Source organism: Falco punctatus (genome assembly GCF_963210335.1).
Source record: "Falco punctatus genome assembly, chromosome: 3".
NCBI classification, from domain to species: Eukaryota; Metazoa; Chordata; class Aves; order Falconiformes; family Falconidae; genus Falco; species Falco punctatus.
The window spans coordinates 31,267,147-31,292,578 of NC_137582.1; the positions used below are offsets into that span (position 1 = coordinate 31,267,147).

Sequence of the window (25,432 nt, forward strand, 5' to 3'; positions counted from 1 at the left end):
ATTCTCGCTGACCCCGGCGGGAGGTGTTTCCTTTCCCCTCCCGGGCTGGTTTGGGTTTTGTTTTTCTGTTTGTTTTGTTTTTTTAATTATTATTATTTTAATGTTTATTATTATTTCCCCCCCGTTGTGACTGTACGGAGCATTTAAAAAAAAATGTGAATATCAAAGCTGGAAGGCAGCTGGACTTAGAATTGTAAGCCTGATGAGTGAATGGAGCCTGAGACGCATTGTTCACATAAGGTAGCCGAAACAAGTTTTTTCTACCAAAAAGAAAAAAAAAAAAACAACAAAAAAAAACAACAAAAAAACCCTGAATCCACCCTTCCCTGACAAACTCAATGGCTCGAATGCAAGATGCAGCTGTTGATTTTAAATATATGCACTTCGTACCGGAGTGTTTGAAATGTGTTCCTGATTTACAGGACTTACTGTCTTAATTAACCTGTCTGTATTGAATAAACGTTGGTCTTGTTTTTATTTTTGGATCTGTGTTTCATTGTTAAGGGGAAGTGAATTTTGATTCATGAGAACAAAACTGGATGATGCTTCAGTAGGCACGTTCCCCTTGATCTCTTTCAGTTGTGAGATCTCCATTTTGCAAACACACACACACACACAAAAAAAAAAAATCCCCACAACAATCCGCATAGTCTATGCAGTGGGACACCGGCTATTAATGCACGGAGATGCAACCGAGCCCCTTTGTTTGCCAGCACTGTTCGTTCGAAAGCCGTGAGACACCCCTTTGAACAGCCGAGAATGTGGCTGGTGGAATTTCTAAGTCGAATCATACTGAAACTAAAATTAGGTATCTTGTATTGGGGAAAGAACAGAGCTTGTGTTGGTTACTTACTTGTTTGGTTGGTTTTGGTGTGGTGTTTTTTTTCTACCGGGGAGGGTTTGGGGGGGGGGAAGACTCTACAAAGAAGGGGGGAGAGGTCTAGGCAGCAATGTGAAGGAGAAAAAAACCCCAACCCTCTGTAAAATGTAGAATTCGATGCTGGTGGTGATTAAGTTCTGATACCTATTCTGAACAGCTTCCTTGGTAAAATCCTGTGTTAGGTTTTTAGGAGTCAAAGAATGAACCTCAAGATCAGAACTAAGCACATCAGACAGACTGAAGCATAACAATCTCCCAACCCCCACTCAATTTGAGGTAAAAGCTTCTCCTTTGAAGAAGGTAGCAATCCCACATGAAAGAAAATGGAAGATGTTTGCCTTTGTCCAAGAGAGCAATTTGAGCAACTACGTTTACTTGTGCGATTAGTTCTTTCAAGAACACATTAAATCCACAAAATATTTCAGATTTCTTTCTGTGCTGTCAGCTACTGATGGAAACTGATGCTGAAGGTTTTTATGTCTCACTGAATTCCTCATGCGCTAGGAACAGTATGTGATGTTATTATTAGCTTTATCTTGATTAATTTATAAGTAGAATGCTGTTTTTCCATATCAAAGCATGTAAAATGCAAAGGAAGAAGTTCAATGCATTTTAGAACCTCCTTAATTACTAACATCTGAAGTCCTTTTTCTCATAACTTATGCTGCTTTTGTGGCATTTTGTACAACTTGGAAAGGATTCAGATCTGCCATTAGTTCTTATCCTCTAATACAATAATGTATAGGTTGTCCTTACTTCAAATGAATTTTTATTTGAAATTGTTCTGTTTCTTTCGTAATCCAGGAAAAAAAGTTCGATAGAATGTAAAAAGAAATCTTAGCTTCTAATGTAACCACTAGTCAACGACTAAAAAACCAGTTGTTCTTGTATTTGTCCTTTAACTGCTCAGTCAAATAGGTATTTGCTGTGCTGACGCTGAATTTGAACCCTAGGATAAGTAGTTTAATTATCTTTACTAAAAGAGCTGGAGGAAACAAGCTAAAAACCAACCATAGCCGATGGACACAGAGTTAAAAGTATATGTGTGGCTGTCAGCTGAAATTCTGAAGGCTGGCATGGTTGACTTGGAGCTTTTTGTCACCGATAATTATGCATTGATTCTGCAACCCCCTTCCCCCCTCTTCCCCCCTCCCCAAATCCTAGCTTCTGTATACTAATGAGAACAGCTAACTTTACAAGTGTCCTTTGTAGTCATTGAAAGCCTCGAGACATTCCTTTTCAGGATTTTACTAGAATAACACTTTTCAATAAACTGGCAGTTGAAGTGAGGCTTAGAAAAGATGCTAATAAATTTCACAGTGACTGGCTGTTTTTTAAGCTTCCTAAATTACTTCTAAAATAGCTTTTACTTTCTCCTTTGTGCGGGGCTGGGAGATATATATATGAAAAGGGTTATAGTAAGCTAAGTGTTATGTCGAGTGTGTGATGATTTGGTAAAAGGAATTTTGGCACTTGTTTCAGATAACTCGCATAATTCACCGACGCATCTTCATCACTTGTAACGCGAATGTCCTAAGCTCGTGCCAGCAACCTTTATCATCACATCTTCCTTATAAGTCTTTAAAGTTGTCTTCTTCAAAATAGAGCACACGTCGCTTCTTCATAAGGGAACAGATCAAACATGGCTTATTTTGGTTTGGAAGCAAAGTTTTACAAGATGTTGGACCAATTGAAATGTTGCCAGAAGGTTCCCATTGATTCACCACAAATTCTCTTTTTCACATACTGCCTTATGCTACGCTATGCAGGTATACAAACAGAAAGGAACTTTAATATAAAAATCACTGTCTACTTTGTTTCTCAAATGGGATAAAGCTGGAACAGTGGAGTAACCATTCTTCTAAGCTTTAAGTATCTGTGGTTTATAGGTAGGGTTTCTTTAATACATTTAGCCTGTGCCGGTCTTCAGATACCAGTTGTTGATTTCTAGAGAAGCAAGAAGCAAATTCAGGTACGTGCTACATTTGGCCTTCACAGTATGCTTAGACTATCTTCATTTGTTAGTGAAAATACAGTTTACTTCAACTTTAAATTTGGAATAAAATTGTATTTTCATAATAGGCATTTACCTAGGTTTTATCTTTTTTTTTGTCTTGTGAAGAAAAAAATTGTTCAAAACACAAGATTTTGTATTGGATCACATGAGCTGTAAGATCAAAAATAAGCCATTTAGATACCTGTAACAAGTGATACTGCAATGCATTGGGGAAGGAGTTCATTATATTTACGGTGGGCTGTATTTTGGGGATAAACTTGATTTTAAATAATTTTGTAAACAAATGCAAACAACTCACAATCTCATCTTTCAACATGCCTCTCAGTGGTGTTGCGCTAGTTAGCATGGCACAAGGCTGCCACAGCTTTTTCATTTATAGTCTACATTGCAGCTTAACTCCTCATGAGTTCTCTCTATATGACTGAACAAGTGTTTTCCTGACCCCTTGCCCAAGACTTACCTTCACTTCCTTGTTAGATCTTGCTCTTTCTACTTTCACATTCCCTGAGCTCTTGAAAGAAACTCAGTTTAGCCAGAAGTCTGGCAGGTAGAATGACTTTTCTCTGCTATTCCCCTTGTGCCTCCTTGTCTGCCTTTTAGCTTACTATTGTGTATTGCACCAGCACTTAGAGACTCCTGTAAAAATTATGTTGGTATAGTACTCGGCGTAACATACATGATAGGAAAGTAGGGACTCTGCCCTAAGTCCTTAAAATCGGGTTTTAAAGACAATTTTAATGAAAATAGGAAGTGCATCTCATGGAAGGCATAAGGGAGAAGAAGGATGTGGGCTGGTTAATGCACAGCTTAAGTTCTGGCCAGCCAGGGCCAGTCCCAGTGTCAGCAGCTTCTCCATCTCCATCTTCATTTCCATCATCTCCATCTCCACCTTCTTCTCCACCTAAAGAACATCCCTCATTCCCTCCTAGTCCCTGGCCCCATGATTTTCCTCTCTTCACCCTGCATTCCCCCCTTACCCAGGCCATTATTTACAGTTTGTGGTTGTAATCTTTCACTTTTACGTGTCTTTTGTCTATGTCATATTGCTCTTCCCAAATACTAAGTAGCTCTGTTCTCCTCAGCCTCTTTTTGGTAGGTACTTTCAACTTGCTTGTTCATTTGGCTTCAAATGATCTGGCTCGGTCACTTCTTGGTAGCCAAGATCTGTTCAACTTCTTACAAACCTTGCAGCGTATGAGTTGGAGGGCCAGTTACAGCTGTCTTTCATCCTCAGTTTGTACAACATAGGGCAGAAATCAGAGGTGAAATACTAGCTGCAATGAAATGAACAGATGAAGTTAACAAAAAAACCTCCTCTCAGCTTTTCTGGGAATTTCCTCCTGTGTTTTTTTTAGAAGTAGCTGGAAGACACCACTTGAAGTGCTACGATAACTACATAAACGCCTTTGCAGCAACACAAAAATGACATCGACAAACTCATTTCCTCAGTCAATGAGGTTCGTTTGCTTTTTCTTTTCCAAAAATGATGCTTTAGCTGTGTGACTAACCTTGACCACCTGTCAAAGCTGCAGAACTTCCATTCTGCAATTTCCATGGCAAAAGGCAACTGCCAGAGAAGAAGGACTTGGCACCCTTAGAAAGAGGAAGGCTGCAGCGTTCCCGAGCTGTAGACTCCACAACAGAGGAAGCTACAGGAAATCAGGCACCATAAATTCAGAGGCATGCAGCTTTAGCTGTGCCTTATGCAATATCCTGTACCTAAATTGTATTATTTTTGCTTCCCATTATCTAATGTGGTGGTGTCTGGTAGAATAATACAGTCAGCTAAGGGTGCTCTTCATCACTGTAGGCACTAGGACATCAGTGGTCACAAGAAATCATAAAAACACCTTGTCTCTGTGTGCCCCTGGTCATCACTGACTTGGCAGGACTTTCATGAAGAGGTGCTAAAGAAAGGCTGTAAGCTCTTGAGCTATATGAAGACATTTAATACATTGATTTCCAGCCCCAAGTACAGGTTTTATAGCAGCAACAATTGTAAAGCTAGGGAAAAAAAAATCCTGCTGGAGCTTTTACACTTGGAAGCCATGTGGTAAGTTAGAGCATAAACAGCCCTGCATTTTCCTCCCATGTAGGTACTGTCAGTCCTCATCCGAGGAACTTTGCTGCTCCCCGGCATGCTGTGCCATCAGCTGCCCCTCAGAAGGTAGTCCCTGATTGATTTTACAGTCCAGAAAGGTTATAGTCTTCCAGGTCAATGGGAGCACTTTCAGGAGCAGCACTGAATTAAAGAAACACATTTTTCATTTGGTGGTATGTGATGAAACAGCATCAGGATGAAAATGGTTTAATTAGAGAAAATGGGTCCTGGCTGGCTTAATACTAAATATTTGCTGCTCTAAGCATTTTACCACGAGAGGCCGGGCATATTGGCTTATTCTACCTGTATTACAAACATTGTCCTATTTTCAAGGCTTAAATCTACAGAAGCCTGGGCTCTAAGTTAAGGTGCAGATTGGAGTTGGTAGCGTCCTTAAATCCGCGTTGCGATGCCTTTTCAGTTTTACAAAACTTGTAGCTTTCCACAGGAAACCAAGCAGTGCTGAAGCAGGTGGCTGTGGGTACCTACATCCCCAGCTTCTCCTGGAAGCTGGAAGAGGAGGGGATATCTAATCCTCCCCTGTTGTCTGCCGGCAGCATTGGCAGTTGCTATTCTGGCAATAATCTATCTGTCAGTGCACAGGTATGCCCCAACAGTGCAATATCTCATCCACACATCTACATTTTTGGAAGGTAAAAAAGCAGATATTTATATTTTTCATCTTGCTGCTTTTCTGTTAGCTTCCACCAAGCTACTTTGACAGCTGCTTTCCTACAAGGCCTCCGATGCAAACTTCCTTGTCAGCTTTCAGCTCTGGCCTGAACAGTGGCTGGATCCTGGGTCACAGGACACAGAAATCGTATTCCCATAAAAAGGGAGTATGCCAGCCTGGAGCATGCCAGACTGGTAGCAGAATGGAAATAAGCGACAGAAATTCCCACCTCTGCATTTGTTTTGAAGTGTTCTTCTCCCACCCCCCCACCCCTTTTTTTTTTTTCCTTTTAAGAAGCTATGGATGTCAAGCACCTCTGAAAGTCAAACTGCGAACCTCAGAAGGGATTTGGAAGTGATCCACAGCCCCATTTTTCATTTTTCCCATTATTTTTCTGGAGACCCTTTCACAGTGCATTTGGTTTGTGTTGGTCCTATTCTCCAGCCTGTGGTAAGACAGAGGTGCTCCAGGGCTAAAGAGCAGACAGGTATAGAATGGGTGCTGTGTATGTGCACACATAAGCACAGGGTCAAACGTGAGTCGCTGAAACAGTACTGGCACACAGGGTCAAATGTGCAGATATTTTATTGACACTAAGAATAAAAGATAGTCCTACACAAAGGACATGTGCTATTAATTAGCTTTAAAATTAAATTTTTAGGAACATTTTGGTCTATAGCAAAAACCATGGAAGGATACCATTGTGCTTTTTGTCTTGCCAAAGTTAAGGCAAATGTATTTTTAGTGCAGTACTGCTTATGTCCAGTGCATGCGTTGCCTTGATAGCTGCTCCTGAACAGTCTTAGTAAATGCAATCTTAGTAAAAGCAGATCAGAACCTATCAGAACAACTAAATTATTTTAAGAAATAGAATTTCAAATGGGTTTTGGTTCACCTGCTTCTTCCTAAACTAAAAAACAACAACATATTGTTGGGTATATATCGATGCTGAATAACTCTTTCAAGGATGTCTTCATGCAGGAGTGACTTGAAGTTTGCAGCCAGCACAATACAGATCGGCCTAATGATCACAATGGCTTTAGCTTATCTATTAAAAGTCTCAATTCTTCTGGCTTCAGTATTTTTAAACGTGGTTGCAATGTTCTTTCTCATTTGCAAGAGTGGAGATTTTTCTTATATTTTCTAGAGTCAGAAAAGTTTTCCTTCAGGGTGAGGAGGAGAAAAAAAAAAAGAATAGAAAAATTCAGCTTAAAATTTAATAGTGAAAAACATTTAATGCTTTAAGATTTTATCTTCTTGGGGAAATTATATTACAAACTGATCTTCACCTTTAAGTACAGCAAGCACAGACACCTAGAAGCTGAAATTGTGTTATCCAGGAGGCACTACTTTTAAGTCCATAAACTTTAGAAAGTTTTAAATTGGAGATGGGAAGTTAATCTGAATGTTGAAAGTAAACAGAAAAAGCAAAGATGTTCAGAGGGCGATTTCAACTTCACAAGTAGTCCAGTCCAATTTATTTGAACTTCTGTGACTCAGCAGAGGAGATTAAAAGATCTTTCTTAAGTGACAGTCCCACATAATCACACCTTTAAAAGTCATGGGATTGTCATACTGGGTAAGACCAGAGCTCCATGTAGCTCAGTATCGGATGGTGGTCAGCTGCTTCATACCAGCTGCTGCATGGTAAGGTGGAAAAGCCCCAGCAGTTCTTGTCCCAATGTCTGGCAGTTTGGCTCCCTCTTGGTTATGTAGCTTACAGTGTTGGGTTTTGGAGCTTTAGTCATGGTTACAGTTGATTTTCTTGACAGCTGTGCATGATGGTATGGGTGGTCCAGTGCTTTCAGGGCCAGGAGACCTGACCTGCTGTGGTCAGTCGACTCATGTATGCTTGGCTGCAAAGCTGGCTTCTGCAGAGGGCAGTGGGAGGGTGGTCAGGGGAGCAAGGTTCCCTCTGTGAGAAGCAGAGAGCCTGGCCAGCCTGTCAGACATGCTGGGATGTTGCCTTGGCTTCTGGGTGTAATGCTGAGGACTGACGATGAAACAGCAGGAATGGATGTTGCCTGTGGCAGCTGCCTCCAGAGAGGGGTGTGGGACTGAGAAACAGAAGAATGAGCAAGAGAAAACTCTCCCCGAAGAGGTGAGATTTGAACCAACACAAGGAAGAGAAGAACTCTGCGGAAAAACACTCTGTACTGAAGGACTTACACCGAAAGCCAGAAGTGTGCCTAAGCCTCAATCCCCCTTACTAACACCCAGAGAGGGTGATTACTAAAGCTTTGACAGCAGATTATGGAGCTCCATCATGAGCGGGAAGACTGTTAGAGACCCATCTGGAGAACGGTAGGTAGAAACAAGCTTCCTGATGAGGAAAAACAGTAGCGTGGCAGCAAAACCAAAACCAGGCTCAAGCAGCTTCCCCTGGTTGTCTACAAAAGGGTGCTGGCATGTGGACACTGGCTGTGGGCAGCATTGACTCAGCTCTTCCTTCTGTTCTGGTGCGCTCCTGGCTTCGGCACCTGCCTGGCTCTCGCTGGGATTTTGCCCCTTTCCTGTCACCGGTTGCCTCCAGGGCTGTGGGTCTGCACTGGCAGGACAGACGTCATGTGGGGGCTTGACCATATTCATTTCTGCATCAATACTCCTCGACACCCCGGCACTTGAGGTCTGAATCTCCTGGCTAATGGCTGCACATAGAAGCCTCAGGCTCCTCCATCTGCCCTGCAGAGAAGGGGAAACGTAGTGCTGCCCAAGTCTGACCTCCATAGTTGTGATTACAAAACAGAACCTGCCTGGTGATTGACACCTCAATATTCCAAAGCACGTGGTTTTGAAAGCAGTGAAGTTTAGCAGTTACACCTTCCTCTTTGAGTTAGTTTGGGTTTTTTTTTCCCATTTGTTTAAGCAAGTTAGTTGTTGCTGCACTTTAACCCATTTCACAGTGAGCAAAATTAAGTACACAAGGTATCTATTACTGTCTTGCAGTTCTTCTGACTGTACATTCAACAACGATGACAAAACCTTGTCAATACCAAAGACCTCAGCACCGACGATCTCAGCATGGGCTACCTTTGCAGTTTTGCACGTGGCACTGAGTCTGACAGCTGAGATTCATGGCCCTGGGTGATGCTGGCATCAACAGCTTCCCTTGAATAACTGTTGTTACTCACTTGTTAACTCTCATTGGTAACACTTGATGATGTTTCTGAGGCACAGAGAAGCTGATTAAATGCTTTACCACGTCCTTATGTCCTGGATACAAGGACAAACCTCTTCCCCATGAGGACGGTCAGGTATTGGAACAGGTTGTCCAAAGGTTGCAGCCTCCATCCTTGGTAGTTGTTAAGATCAGACAGGATAAAATGTTGAGCGACACTGTCTCATCTCAGAGCTGCCCCTGCTTTGGACAGGCAGTTGGACTACAGATGTCTTGAGATCCTTCTCACCTGAATTATCCCATGATCCTATAAAGTTGGCACATCCACTTGCCATGAAATATTCCATTCTGATGCAGTGCATGGAATTCACACAGTGTTTCCCTAAATCTCAGCTAGGAAGAAAGAATCCAGGCTACGTGAATGTAGCCCCTTAGCAATTTCAAGACTTTTTTTCTGCTGTAGCTTCATTCATCCTGATTCACCTTGAGTACTACTCTCATTTAGGGTCCTATGGTTGACAAGACCATTCTCAGTTTCTTCTGGATCTAGACTCTGCCCTTTCTCACTGAGATCTGAGGGCTCGAAAGCAGTAACAGCCTTTCTCCAGCCACCAATTGCTCATCTACAACAGGGAGGACATCCACTGTTCAGACAGACACATGCACCTTTTCCTCCAGCACTGGAAAAGGCAGACAGAAAGGACCATATGCCATCCTCCTAGTTCAGGCATTCTTACTGTCCCCCCACAGCTCACATCTGGATCATCTTTGGACTCAAGAGGGAACAAACCAGTGCGATGTTAATGTGTGCCCAAGGGTAAGTGTTATTCCTAAGAGAACAAGAAAAAAGCCCTTTCCCAGTCCTTGAAGGACCCCATCCCTTGTGTTCTTAGGATTGTGTTCATAACGGCAGCTCTTGTCTCATCAAACCTAGTGCCCTGGGACTCAGCAAGAGCTGACAACACCCTCCGTATCAGGAAGCAGTTTGCTGCGAACCAGTGACTTCTCAGAAAATGTTCTAGTCCAGTGCCCGTGTCAGGGGTTTCAGATCACTGTGCCTGGACAACAAAAAAACTCCAGTTATGATTGTTCAAACTGAAAATTGAATGTGAGGTCAAGTTTCTGTTTGCTACAGAATTAAATTCACATCCTTTGTTTCAGATAAGCCGCAAGCCTGAGACTGCCTTTCAGACCTATGTCTGTGTGCTCCGTACGCCTCTGGTCTCCAGTGCACACCATCCCATTCTTCTTTTAGCAAGGGCATTAAGAAATTCTGGTGAGAGCCCACATGTATGATCATAACAGGGCAGAGGCAGTTCAGCTATCCAGATCTCCTGAAGCTCCCAGTTTAATCTTCAGTAATGTGGCCAGGCTGTTCAGACACCCTTTCTGAACGAGAGCATCTCTAAACCTCACCTGGAATATCAGTTGGTTGGCTTCCATGGGGACAGCTTCTTTGAAGTCAAACAAAACTCCCTCAAGTCCCAAATTATACCAAATAAATTATTTTTTTTTAAAAAAAGGGGGAGAGTTTGCTACGGTGGCAGAACGCTAGTATTTCTTAGCAGAGTCAGACATTTGTAACAGAGGCACGTACACTCCAAGAGCAGAGTGTATATGGCCAACACATCTCAAAGAGCCAGCTCTGAGGAACTAACTTTCTTTCCTAATTAAATATCAAAAATGAGAAATGATGGATGGTTTAATCAGGCCCCTTTACATAATTACTCTGGGACAGAAGATCATTCACAGGTTGTTTCTTTTTCAAATGTGTCTTGGCACAAGGGCTTTTCTTGATCCTTAATTCTTCTTCTCCCTCTTATCTGAAATGCCATCATTCCCTCCCCACTCCCACCACCATCCCCCTCCGTGGGAGACATGACCGGTGCCTCAGCACAGGCAGGAGCACTACTGCCTGCTATGAACCACTGCAGTCCTCTCCCGTGTCTGCATCCCTGCCTTTCAGAAACTTGAAGAGCTTGTTTGGTTTTTGAGCAAAACTGCTGAACTGTCTCCTGTAGTGCCCTATTATCCTACCCGGCTGCAATGTACTGCTTTTGATTTTTGCTTGGCTGGTTTGCTAGCAAACTCCGTTTGCATGTAGATGTACTGTACTGGCATGCCAGGAGGTGAGCAGAGATGTGTCTATCCGGCTACGTGTTTGGCAAAAACAAACCAATCCTTTTATCACCAAATGAGATGTCATTAGAGCCACCCTCTAGCCTCTCCCTTAGCAAAATTAAGCTGTAAAAACCCAGGCAGGTCTCCAGCCTGTCCTATTAGAGTTAACAAGAAAAACCCAGTCAAAGTCAGAGGTGCAGGAGCCTTAACCTTTCTTAAATTGGCGGCACAATTTGCATCGCTGACGGTGTGGTGAGTCAGCATGGATGGGATGAGTTGGTCGGTGGTTAGCAAGCACTCCATGAGCTGGCACCGACACCGGCTGCCGTTATGTCATTGCCGGGGATGTATTAACACCTTGCCTAATCAGTGTGCTTTCTTGAGGGGGTTATCCTTGCACCTCCCTCAAGTGTGAAATAGAGGGAGAGCGCTGACAAACTCAGTCCTGGAGAGCAGAGATTCAGGATCTGTGCCAGCAGCTCGTGTCAGCCTTGAGCATCCATTTTCCTGTGTCGTGGGGCTGTGACAGTGCAGACGGGCGCTTCCCATTAGATATCACAGACACTGAAAATAGACACTCCATTACTGTAGCACATTAGCTGACGGTAATGATAGGGCTCTGCTTACTAGTTCAGTTACATACTGGCAATCTGGCCACTTTGCATGCTTTATTTATCAGGTATTAATTGCAACTTCCACTTATCACCTCCAGCCTAAATTGCTGCATCGTCCATTGCAGTGATCAGACATTTACTTATTTTTGCTTTTGCTATTAGCATCAGGAAACTCAATTACAGGCGAGCAGGCATGCATACACAAACACACAGTAGTAGGTTTGTGCTGATGTTTTTAAAGATACACATCTGCTGATACTAAAAATAGGTCCTTGTCAGCAGCTTGGTAATTTTAGGCTCAATGAGAATTCATCCCCATGGTAACTGTACAGTTGTTGAATCATTTATTATTTGAGCTTCAAAATCACAACAGTGCCGGCAATTTTCATCCTCTGAACATTTTTAAGGACCTTTTGCAGTGTTGCAGTACTCCTTGCATCACCATCAATATTTATCAAGCAAACAGCACTAGGCCTTGAACTGACTACTGGCTTCTCCTCGGCCATGTCGGGACTGGGATACTCGATAGCAGGATGGCAGTTTAAATAGGTTTCCCTTTTGAGATACCAGCAGTCCTGCTGGCAGGGCTGTTTGGCTGGGGATGGTACACACCGAGCCCTGCAAACTCCTGATTGGCGAAATGAAACTTTCCAGCACGGACCTAAGGCTCAGTCTTCGCCTCGAGAGCCAGAAAGCAAGATAACCAGGCCTCAGTTGCAAGAGGTTTTGCAGATAAGGGGCTGGTAGTTTTTAACCACGTAGATAGATGCGGTTGACTCCAGGCTGGTGGGGGGACACACTACCTGGCTTTGTGGAGATAAAAGCTGTTTGTACTTTCCCTCACTTACAGATAATGCTCATTAGCCATCTCGTGTGAAAACCAAGAGAAGTCAGATGACTTGGCTAGCAAAGCATAAGCTGAAACTCAGGTCCCCTCTGCAGGATGGGGCAGGGGGCCTGCGACCACTGACAGGCTTGAAACAACAGAAATAACTCAGCAGCAGAAACACTTTCACAGCACACAAATTGCATTGAGATGGCGTTCCTGAGACCGATTTTGGGATGGATTAAATTGCAGGCATCAAGTCCCTCACCAGCTGCCCATGATTTTTGTGGCACCATTGCTGGCCATTAGATTTACTAGAGTGTGCAATACAGAAGGCTGTCACGTTTTAGGTAAAAGAGGCTCAGTCCCTTTTATTCTAACAAACTGGGATCTGAAAGGCTGACCCAGAAACACAGAGGCTATTCCCAGGTGCCAGCAGTTGTAAAGTGATATGCTTAACACAGCTGATTCCTCCTAGGTTAAACATTATAGCTATTATATACTGTCATGAGTGATGCCATATTTTTAGCTCAAATGCACTTTCATTGTGTGAGCTTTTAAGAAGCTCTTGGACCAAGTAATCTGCAAGGCGCTTTTAAATTGCCTTTCACCTTATTAGTTCAGTTGAGTTGAACACAGGGAAATAAGGATGTGCAAGTGCGTCGTACAGCCGCCGTACAGCTGCCTTCCACCTTAAGCAGCTTTCTGTAAATCTGTCAGTACCCGGAGTGTGTTGTGCATCACCCATATGGGATTAGTCAGGTGATCCTGGTGCGCACTGTGGGGAGAACTAGCGCCTGCCATCAAGGGGAGCTCGGTTTCCCAGTGTATGATCACCACTGATGTCATCCACGTGGCAAGGGACAACACAGTGCTTTCCCCAAGGGTAGGAGCAGGAGAAAGCGGCCCATCCATGAACCAGCCCCCAGCACTGAAGTTTTCTCCTGGGCAAGTGGCAGTTCTTCTTTCTTCTTTCTTCTTTATTCAAGCATCTGGTTGCTCAGTCTGTTCATTTAATTAAACCAGAAATTTCCTTCCCTCCAGTTGGTTTAGCCACTATACATTTATCCCAGAGACAGATTTGGAATATGCTGCCTGTTTTTTATTTCCACATACCAGCCTCCATCTTCCTGGACTGGAAAACATGCTCTGTGGCTGTGGCCTCAGCTGGCAGAGGCGATGCCAGGTCTCACCACTCCACGGCCAGAATGTTTCAATAGGAGAATTACTTGCCTGTAGCATCCAGAAAGCTGGTCACAGCTCACAGGTTTTATAACGAATTGGGAGGGGGAGAAAATCACCTGCACAATAGACCAGAAGTGGCATTTATTCCCAAACCCATTGTGGCCAAAAGCTTGTTTCCAAGTAGTTTTTTCCACTTGCCATACAGTGCTGGGCAGGCAGCTTGGCTCTGCCCTGCAGGCTGCTGCCCATGGAGATGGGGTGACCCTGCCAGAGCCCCGCAGCCCTTCCCAAACACTGTTTTTCCCATCAGGAAGAATGAAGTTCTGAGTAATGACCCCGAATATGCTGTTACTGTGTAACATCCAGTCTTACATTTTCATTATTCATTTTTGCCATATTACACTTTCTTGATCCTGCTTGTAGGGGGGATGACACAGTGATATTGTGTGATACCCCAGCAGTGTTGCTGACCACAGGCCCCTGCAGCCCACGAGCTCCCAGGGTGGCCATCACCCAGGGTACCTGCACATCTGTAACCCAGGGTACCTGTACATCTGTACCCCAGGGTACTCACACATCTGTAACCCAGCGTACCTGCACATCTGTACCCTAGGGTACCCACACATCTATAACCCAGGGTACCCACACAGCCATCCCCCAGGGTACCTGCACAGTCAGAAGCCTTCACCAGGCACCGGTGAGGGCATTATTAACTTGCAGAGCAGCTGCGATTGGTGACTGTGCATGGAAAGGAGACCCAGCCTGCTTGAGACTTGAAGACCAGGCTGGGTTTGAAACTTTAGGTGCAGTCTGCCCCAACGCAGGATGCTTTTTTTATCTGAAGTTGGGGAGAAATGATGAACGTGTGATTCCATCATACTATTTTTGCAGTTGCTCTCTGAAAAAGAATCAAGTGTTAAAGCCCATCTATCAGCTCTATCTTACTAGCTTTTTCCATCTGGTTGTAACCATATTTTCCATCTGAGATGTTGGTTAGTAAAAATAGCTCATCTACGATTTGTATTAGTGACAAGGGTCTTTTAACCAGGAACGTCTCCCGAGCAGCGGGGTGCTCTAGAAATATTGTCACTCCATAACTTTGTGCTTATGTATGATCGCTTATGAGACATTTATTCCATGTAACATCTCTTTCCTCTTCACCCTGCAGGCAGATTTGCATAGGCTGAAACTTAATAAATGGGCTGCTTTGTGCTTCCTTTGGTATATATCCTGCACCCTGAGTTAGAGACCAGTCTCCTCAGAAATGCAGGCAAATTGCTGTTGTACCCTTTCAGGTGGTGTGCATGTGGCCAGACACTGACACTGCCTGCTGGAAGCTGGGACTGCTGGGGAGCTTGCAGCACAGGCACCTTCCTCTGTAACCTCACACTGGCTTTGATGCAGGGGCTGAGACTGGAAGCAAAGCAGGGCCAGGGGTGATCCCTTGGTTCCCAGCAGCCAGAGGAGCTAGTGGAGGGACACAGACAGCACAGACGGAGCCAGCAGCCCCCAGACCGCAGCAGCCCATGCAACTGCCACCTGCATGGATAGACACAGGACATGGGGTTTGTCGTTAAGAGATCTGGAGCAAACACTGACAAAATCCCATTTTTGCTGCTGATTCTTCTTTATACAATGATGGATAGATTCTCTCTACAGGCACCAATGTGTAACAGCTCTCTCAAAAGCAAATCAGGTTTGCTGATTAATCTAGGCCATCTTTAATTTTCTCTGCACTCATTTCTGTGCATACTTATTTCATTCCTGTGCTATCATGGAGGGCTTTCACGGCTAAGTGCACTGAATTGTGACTGCAGCCATGTGAGAGAGGGCCCCCCTCCCTCCCCATCGGGATCCAGCTGCAGTGGGGCTGGCACAGCCTCAGCCCCTGCCCAAACTCCCCCCATTCCAGCAGTGATTCAGAGCAGGGCCTCGGCACTCCCACCCCAGGCTCCACGTGTGTGGTGAGCCCAACACCGCCCTTCTGTCACCAGTCCAGCTCAAAAATCAGTATGAGGTCAGTTGTCGATTGCTGGGGTAGGCAAGGCTCTTAGCCTTTGTGGTCCAAACCATTCCTGCATTTGGGTTCTTTTCTGTGGTGCAATGAGACCGGGTGGGATAAGCTGCTGCCACCTGCTTGCCCCTCGCGGGAAGCCTTGGTTGAGTGCGGGATGCTTTGATGTGCTAGCGTGATCACCAGAGTGAGAGCAGAGCGCTGTGCCTCCAGCTGGCCTTCCCTAAATTTCACCTGGATCTTTCCAGACTGTTTCATTGCCTGGGACCCTGTGATGCTCTAGTGACAGCTCAGTGTTGATAGTGGTGCTCCTTCAACTCCCTGCGCATTCCTGGCTTTGCACTGGGGCTCCCCTTGGCTGTGCAGCCACTGCTGTTGGTCCCGCTCCACCCTGATCAGTAACAGGAGCTATTGCCATGGTTAAAGATCTCTGTTGCTTCTCTATGCTCAAGAGTGCCCTTGGAGCCTCAGAGCTGTGCCCAGGACCCAAGGTGGTGTGCGGTGGCACAGGGCTGGGTGCAAGCATGGCTAGGAAGGAGGAAGGGGGTTTCAGAGAGCATTGGTTGCTCTCATACTATGAAATCGTAGCCCTAGGATATAAACAGGGACATACCTTGCAGGCAGAGGTGATACCTTTCATTAAGTGAAGTCATAAAGTTGAAAAAAACCACAAAGTTTGGGTCTCCAGGCCCTTTTTTGAGCACGCAGTTTCTGTGTTTCATATATCTCATAGGCAGTGAGTGCTAGTCAGGGTACAGTTTACTGGACTTCGTGTGGGCTTCTTGCGCAGTTATGACCACTCAGTCGGTCCTCTCCATTGAGCCCAGCTAGGTTGACATGTGCAGCCATATTTCCCTCAGCGGTAAATGACGCAGTGAAGTTGGTATTTAATAACTTTTCTCAGCACTGCCATGGTGCTTTTTCAGCTGTTTCCAGCTCAGTTCTGCAGCCAGTGCTTTGGCCACGTGTCCTTTCAGCAGAGTTTGCTCCAACTCTGTTGACGTGTCTCATCGCAGGAGCTCACACAGCAGACCAGGATTACACACCTCCTGGGGAGATGCAGGTACTAAGCCAAGTAACTGCCACAGGACATGCAAGAACCACAGGAGAACATTTTTTATCACCACGCTCCATTTACACCATGAAAACAAGTTTTTTTCCTTTGTTTCCAATTTAGCACAGCATGACCTTGCATTGGCTTCTCAAACCAAGCAGGGCAGAGGTGGCAGAGGTGGACAAAAGCAAGCTCATCTCACTTAGGCTTGCTCTTTGCCAAGTAGCTCACCTTTGACCTGCTTAATTCCCTTTGCGGGTAAGGATGCAGGCAAGAGCGACTTGTTTACATCTCCATTCAAGTGATTAATGATTAAACAACACAAGAAAGGAGTCCTTGTGGATCCACTAGCCCAGAGTCTGAGCACACACTGAAATAACCAGCTGCTTTGAGTCAGCAGCAAGCCCGGTAAACACAGGGGCTCCTTCCCTGAGGTGTGGGGCTGGAGAGGGACAAGGGCTGCACGGGGGATGCTGGGGAGCAGGCCCTGCCTGCCCCTTGCTGCCCTCTCTTCTGTGACAACGCTGCATCACCCGTGCGGGATGCCCAGTGCTTTGGTCCCTGTACCACACTGTTCACCCCCTTCCCTCCCCTCCAGCACTGCCACCCTGCCAGCCCTTCTTCCCCCATAAGGGACACAGCCTGGCTCTAACCCCTCCCTAGCACCAGAGAGGCCCTGGAGGTGATTTTGGAGAAAGGATGGAGATAGGTGGGAGCACGAAAAAAGGCAGAAAGTCCATACTCAGGGAAACGGGTTGAAGAGGGGTAAGGGGCATCCTCACCTTCAACCTGTCCTGGAGTGCTTTGGTATGGGGAAGGGGTTGGAGCCTTCTCATTATTTTGCCCAGTTTCTACCACCTCTGTATTTTAACAAGGTCCCTTGCTGAAAGTGTTAAACTATTAAAAGAAAAAAGGTGGCACAAGCATTGCATTTTTCATTGAAACATGCTGCTTGCTGGCAGCATTGCTTTTAGGATCTCGCCACTTGTAAGATCCTGAAGTACTGCAGTCCTAGTGTTTGAGGTTGTTGATGGTGACAAAAGCACTCTGAAAAACAATGCATCCTTAGAGAACAGCACTGCTGCAACTCAGACACCAGAACATACACAGCTTTTGTCGGCAAGTTACTAATTACAAGTTAAAAACACTTCCTGTTCACAGGTTTGGAGTATTGGTTTGCAAGTTACTTTGATCGAAGTATATTTATTTTCAGCTTGCAATGTTTGAAAACAAACAAAGCCCACAGAGTAAAATATAATTAAAGATTTAAAGTATTTGACAGTTTAAAATACTGTTTGGTTTTGATGGCTCAGAATGCATGGTAGGAAATTTGGGATGAGAAATTTAGACCTGGCAAAATAAGAGAGCACTGAGCTCTCTACAGCTGTCCAAGGGGAGTGTGGAAACCAGCCTTTCCCAACACCCACTTACAGCTTTTGCTGTCACAAGATGTTACAGTGAAATTATCCCTTGTCTTGCAAAAGTGCAAATTAAAAATGAAAAAATTAAGGGGGGAATTTTTAGGAACTCCTTTAGGCTTAAAAGCTCCTGCCTTAAATATGGGGCATTATTTTCATAGTAAAAAAATAGTGGTAGAATTCTAGTGGTTTTTAAAAGGTTTTAAACCAAGATTGCAATGTTCCTAGTTAAACCGCGTAATACCATGCCACATAGGCTGGTATATTGACCATGGAAAGCACCCAAGTTTTAGTCAAAAGTTAATTCAAAAAAATCCTTAACATTAAGGTCTTACAAAAACTATATAAAGTACATATAGATTCAGTTTTACATTTTTAATTTTGGAATTTAAAAAAAGACAAGACAACATGCTGCTGAGACTATTAAAAAAAGCTGGGGGTGGGGAAACAGTATGAAGTTGTAGCAGCCTGAATAGTGGGCATACTTTTATCATCAGGGTAAACAGGGCTGTCATTCCTTAGGTTATCCACACTAGTGTACAGTATAATATGCTCCTGCAGTTTAATTTTGTTTTTAAAAACACTAGATTTAAAACCAGGTTTTACTAAGACCAAAGTTACATTTTCTCCATGTAACATGATATATTTGAATATAGTCTTCTTGAAATTAAAATATCTTTTCACATTTTTTTCAGATTAATTCCAGTGATTACCTTCACATTAGATATTATTTACACATCTGAATACATGAGTGATAGATTCACATCTCAAGTTCAATCAATAACCTTAACCTCAGAGAAAGTTACATCATGGAACTGGACTTTCATCTTTACTGATGGAGTCTCAAGCTTTCTTGCTTGAATAAGTAAAATTGCCTCCAGCTGAGAACCTGCCTAACTGAGGTAACTGAGATATTCAGAGATATTAAAGCTGTGAGATTTCCCAATTAATCTTGCAAAAAGAAAACCGAATAGACACACATTTTCTCCTTTTGTGGAAATTGCATTTCTAGTTTGTTTGATTTCTAGAACATACAACCATTACAATGGGGGAATGGTATACCGCTCAGCTTTAGGTTAAATGAGATTTGACATTGTAATCAATTAAAACTGACAAACTTACAGAAAAAGAGGATTCAGTTCTGAATTTAATAGAACCAGAAGAATCCCAAACATAAGACAGCCTGTAGAAAAATAACGCAAAACCCAACTCAGATCATGTACAGTAGATGTGCATCTTACTTCATAAAATCTGAGGCCAGGGTCCTAAGAACAAAGTGGTATCACCATAGAAAACAACCTGGCGGGGATCTGAAGAGGACATCTTGTCCACATCTGTGCCCAACAATAAGATCAGCTATACCAGCACCATCTCTGACGGACGCTTGGCCAACCAGTCCCGAGAGATTGCTGGGGTGGAGACTGAGCCGCCTCCCCAGGCAGTCTGCGTCAGTACTTGACTACTGCTGGTATGAGAAGGTTTGTTCTGATGCCTGCCTTAATCCCTGGCTGTAACTCCATCCCCCTCTCCTGGTTCCATCCACAATGGGAAGCATCTATTCCTTCTCCGTTCATAGCCACAGTTTTTCATACACTGTTCTCATGCCTCTCCCCAGCCTCCTCGCCACCAAGACAAGCAACTCCGATGCCTTCAGCAGGCTCTTGGGAGCTGTTTCCATATCCCACCTGTTTGCTCTGCAGTCAGTCCACAGCCTTCTGCAATTTTTGTGCCAATTGTTGGCCATAACTTTTTGCTAAGGTTTTACCAGCACTGTATAGAAGACTTGGAAAACTTCAAGGGCATCCCAAACAAAAGGCCCATTTGTGCAACCCAACGTAAGTTTTGCCTTTGTTTCTCAAAGGCATTTAATTATTGTTGCATTCAGTTTTTGATTTATTTTTCCAAACCTTTTCTGCACTACTGCTTCCCATCCACTCATTCCCTATCTGTGTTTACACAGTTGGGATATTCCCGTGCAGTTAATATGCAAAGACTCTATTCCACCATCACTCCCTGGGTGGCTTATATAGACTAATTATCTCTCTGCATAACTATTAATTCATAATTCCGCTCCAAAATTAAAGGCAGAACCATCTTCTCAGAAAGAAAAGTTGGAAAAACCATTTAAAAATATTTTGCATCAATTAATCACATTTAATATACTCATGTTTACAGAACAGCGATTTAAAGGAATGCCCTGTCAAGTACTCCAGATTGTAACAGTGTGAAGTTTACCAGAAAAAAATATAAATCTAGATTACTATGGCTGTAGTGATTGCAGGAGAGTGGCAAACAGGAAAGAGAAGAGCAAAGAAATAAGGGAAATAATGAAAAGGAGATTTTTTTAATTTTTTTTTTAAATCAGCTAGCCTTGTTTCCATCATCACTTGCCTTATCTGGAAGAGTTTTTCTACTTTGCCACAAAATCCATTCCCCCCCCCCCCCTTCCCTTGTACTTACTTTCAGAGATACCAAGGCACTGTTACGGATTTGGTCTCATGGTAACTAAATACTGCTATAGGAGGAAAATAAGCACCCCATACCCAACGTGCTTTACAGGAACGCTTGTCTTAACTGTTGAGGTTTACCAAGGGCCTCCCAGGAACCACAGCATGAGTTAGGTCCTAAAGTTTTATTATTCCTTCTGCCGAGTTGGAGGTAAGTCAGAAGAAAAAGCAAAATGGGCTCCAAAGCTGCTGGGGACCCAAATTAGGCAACCCCTGTGCAGTCCCTCCCTAATAACCACAGTGGTGACAGATTTCCCCTCACACAACCACTGGTTACAAGGTGGACCGAGGCTCTTCTCAGGCTGCAAAATTGCAAAAGCTCTTTTCTTCTTGAGACCATGCACAGATGATGGGGCACAAAGGTGCAGCCCTTCGGCCACAGTTAAGAGATGTGTCTGGGAGAACGAGAGAGGCAGAACTTGACACTGAGCTCATCCTCTCCAGCAGACACAGGTCCCAGCTCCTAGGCTGTCCACCCTGGCCCATCCAGGTGTTTTTTTAAGAGTTCTGGTGTAAAGCATGGACCTAGCTCTGCCTGCTTGTCTCCAGGAAAGGCATTACCTCTGGGATGATAGCAGCTGTGCTATGCTTTCCAAAAGAAACTGGACCAGCAAGGAAGAGTCCATAGGACAAATGCTTTCCCACATCAGCCTCCAGAAGCACAAGCAAGCACATTCTTGTGGATTTGTGTGTTTTTAAATAGAGACATGTCTTTTTGCCAAATACCTTATCTTGCGTGGCAGCAGCTTTCTCACTTAGAAGGCTGCAGCAGAGAAGGCTTGCTTATAGCTAACCAAGAAGAGATCAGCTTGCAATCCTGAATTCTGTATATTAATTTTGAACATGCCAGAGAACCTATTCCATCTGCAACCTTTAGTCTCACAAATCTCTTTATTTCAGGGTTTCTCCTTCCTCACCTCTTTTTTTTTTTTTTTCAGTAAAAATAATAAGTATAATTGCCATGGAAAGATGCTGTGCTCTAACCCCTAACTGAAGTCCAGTCCCAGGGCAGGCAGAGAAAGCACAGACTGCTAAAAGACATTAGTTTAGAGCATGTACATCATCTCCTTTCTTTGGTAAGAGTGACAGTTGTGGTGCTGAGTTATGGTCAAAGAGTACTTGCTCTAGTTCAGAGAGACCTAACGCAAACTACTGTTCCTACCTGAAACACCTCACCCCCCCCTTAAAGCAGACAAGGTCCTGGGTCTTACAACAGATCAAATTCCTTCTCTTAAATGAGAGATTGTTCTACTTCCTGTTCTACCTACCCTGCTTGGTGTTCAACAAATAAAAATAGTATCACGGGAGATATGTGAACTGCATTTCTCATTTTCTGACTAAGCAGTGTGATCAAAGTTTGAAAATGCCTACTCCTGTAAACCATTTAAAATTTAAATACCCAAGTACATATGGAAAGCATACAAAATAAGAATCTGAGACAAAGCATTTAACATCTTGCACTTATATTTTTACAAAGTTACAGCATTTCTTACTCAGATAATCCATTTTACATTCCTAATTATTTCTGCACTGTGTAAAATATGCCTGTATACAAAGTTTACAGAGGCTTCTTTAGCACAGATTAGACAAATATGTACAAGACAAGAAAACAAGTTTTTTATAAAAATGTCAGAAGCACAATTAGAGGTCTTAAAATACTTCCTTTTTAAAAAAAGAACAACTTTGTGTGCAAAATTAGGTAAAAAAGACTTGTTATTTCAGAGAACATAGTAGATCAGACTTTGTAGGTTGAGGCTAAACTATTCCTGTGCTAAGAGCAGCTTAATACTTTCTTTATCAAGAAGCAGCCCTCAGGGGCTTGCTCTCAGTGAAAGGCTTAGTGATCTATGTGCGCATGTCTGAAAACTGTGCATTAATTTTAAAACAGAGGCCCATCTGCTGATTTCCAGAGTTCTGATGACTTTTCTTGAGCACAATTGGCTTGAGCAGTGGAAAAACTGGGAATATAAAAATCTCCATCTAGGCTTGCTGTGTTTGTTCAAAACATCAGAAAGGGTAGGGGAATCTGCATGAAAAAGTTGTGCAGGTCACTGAACACCATGATAAAAGCAAATGTTAGTTTCTTGATTTCTAAAATATCAAGTCTTCACTGAAGGATCAAAAGCTTTAGTTTTCACCTTATGCATACAGGATTTCAATGACATTTTCTGTTAGAGAGAACAGCATTTAAGAGTATGCCAGAATATATTCAACGCTAAGGGACCTTTTAGCTAAGGTGAAGTTTTACAATCAACTAGAACATGGCAATGCCATTACTATCCCTCAGTGACTGCTTTGCTCACTTCTACATTCCCATCTCTGAGCTGACACAAGTACTTGCACAGCTATGATGTAAACTGTATTGGATGAAAACAAATAGAAAGACGAAGGCCATGGGTTCTTCCAGTTGGATCAGCTCCCCCACCCTAGGTCACTACATGGCAATGCTCACTATAGGCAAACAGCTACAGGTGGATGGGAAGTGATGTAGCATAGTTTAAGCCAGGATGCTACTAAGCACCTAACTATGTCCTCAGGCTGTTAGTCTTAGGGATGGGGTTTAGTTTTACCAACCCAGTCAAAAGGCAGCTTGTTGGCCAACTAGCCGAGATGGTAATTTTTGGTTTTACACATGCTGTGCTTCATGTGACTCAGAGCAGATGACAGTGAGGTGATGCTGCAGGTAAAGATTTTGCCCAGAAATAGATTACATCCTGGGCTAAGTTGTCTTTGTGCCAGAAGAGGAAGAATGAAGAGGGTGGAATTTTCATTGTTTTTCAGAAGGGAAGGTGAAGAAAAGGAATAGGGGAAAGAAAAGGGCATAAAGAAATTTTATCACTTTGACTATGTATTTTTAGAACACTAGAGATAACAAGCATTTTTTATAAATATATTTCTATATCTACCACTAAGATTACAGCACATGATAAAGCACATAGTGCAGCCATCAATACACAGCTTTTCAGTTCAACTTGCATTTTTCTGTACAAATGCTTTCTGGGTGACTTCACCCTTTGACTGTTCCTATACAGGAGATCAAGTAAACCAAGCTTGAAAGGCTGAAGTGGTCTGATCAGAAGGCTTACAAAAGCAAGAAAGTAGCTGTCAGTTATACAAACTGAGTCTACTTCATTGCTGATGTAAAATTTCAGCACAAGGTTTAGAGATCAGATGCTGTATAGTCACCTAAGCAAGTCGTTCATTCTGCCTAACCAATGCTATATCCTCATGTATTGCTAGGAGGGTAACATCACCTGTGCACTTGGCTCCTCAAAGAAAACTGACTCTGAGGAGCTTTCTGGATGCTCTACAATACTAATATTAAAGTTTGAAGCAGCATGCATTTGGAGCCCTGGGAAGTACAAAGCAGCAGCCCATAACAAGGCTGGGAGGAGTCAAAATCCATTAAATGATGGCTTTAGTAGCCAAGGTCTTACATATTGCAGTATGACATTCTGGACAGAGCAAAGAGTAGCCATATTCCTAGGGCAGCAAATGAAAAACTACATGGAGTATGGCGGTTATCTGAAGCAAACACTATGATACCCCCAAACCCATCTCCTGGGGTTCATTATCCTTACCTTCTCTAAGGAAGTCTAACTGCTGGGGCCTTTAAATGCAAATCCATTCTTTGGACACTGTCCTGGCCGGATCACTTGTGTGTACAAGTCCATCCTCTGCTGCATACTACAAACACAAGTTAAGATAGAAGCAGTCAGAAGCCAAACTAGTGTAGAAGAGAGCCAGCAGCTGGCTATGTGACCTTAACCTTTCTTAAAGCCCTGGGCAGATATCAAAGTTCAGGCCATATAATTAGACATTTGTAATGCTTCCATCACCATGGCATCAAAAGCAATTCAACCACAGAAACCAGACTAGGGTAATCAGCCTCCCCTAACACCACATGGGTACACACAGTATCTTGATGAAGAAGGCTGTCTCCAGACTCTGGCAGTCACAATTGATTGGTCTCAAGAGAACGTCACATGAGATCAGACACAAACACACCTCCTGTACAGCCAGAGCCACGTGCACTCCCAAAGTCTCTGAAGCAAGAGTTAACAAGTTCACTACTAGGTAGATCTGCATAGGCCATTTGCCCCTGAAATTGTTCCAGTACTGAGGGATGCCACTGACAAAATACCACACACACCCCCAAAGAAAGCCCATACTTGTTGCTTAAAGCCACCTTGATAATTTGGCTTTATTTCCTGACCATGACTTCAAGCACCTACTATTTCCATCACCATTTTCATGCTATTCCTTAGAACTAGGATAGCCTTGCCAAACCTCACTAAAAAGGTAGTTACCAGACCACCTCCACTTCTGTTCTCCAAACTCACAGCTATAAAAATACCATGGGAAAGTTTCTGCTACCAGTCTTTGCTTGCTTAAATCTACATTTAAATACTTTGCTAAAAGGGTATTCATGAAGATTAAGTTTAGCCCAAAGGCCATTGTCCCAAGACGACTTGTGGAGGAGCCTTCCCTCCACACAAGTCCTACCGTGTTAGCCTATATTCAGTCTCTCTAAATTAAAGCTCAATTTCATGAGTTCCTCTGCAACTTTTAAATCCAGTAGGTACACTTGCCTCCAAGCATGAGTTCTCACCACTGCTATGAGTCTTGCCCTTCCCCAGTTCCCATTATTTACAAAGCCTTGGGTCATCTTCGTATAGCGCAGTATGGAAGGTGATAGCTCACACAGTGGGCAAACAAGAAAATCCAGCAGTCCAGCCATTCCTGGACACAGCATACAGATGTTTATGGTTTCCCTTCAGACAAGTCTTTAAGGGGTTTCACTAAGCAAATGCAGCCAACTGAGGTCTAACGCTACTACTTCTACAGTTAGCAGCTATCCACATCTGGAAAGCGAGCTGGTTTTCCATAGGAACTGCTTCTAA

The 25,432-nt window shown here is 43.5% G+C and overlaps 1 protein-coding gene across 3 annotated transcripts in view; it reads right to left on the reverse strand.

Moving 5' to 3' along the window:
• Window positions 1–272: 272 nt before the first annotated feature.
• Window positions 273–25,432, reverse strand: part of ESRP1 (epithelial splicing regulatory protein 1) — a 55,742-nt gene continuing 30,582 nt past the window's right edge. For 2 of the 3 annotated variants that reach the window (XM_080379558.1, XM_080379556.1), the window contains exon 14: window positions 273–24,215. In XM_080379558.1, coding sequence (XP_080235684.1) covers window positions 24,125–24,215 — 91 coding nt within the window. In that variant the 3' untranslated portion in view covers window positions 273–24,124. The remainder of the gene's footprint in view (window positions 24,216–25,432) is intronic. The other variant, XM_080379557.1, reaches the window with a different exon arrangement.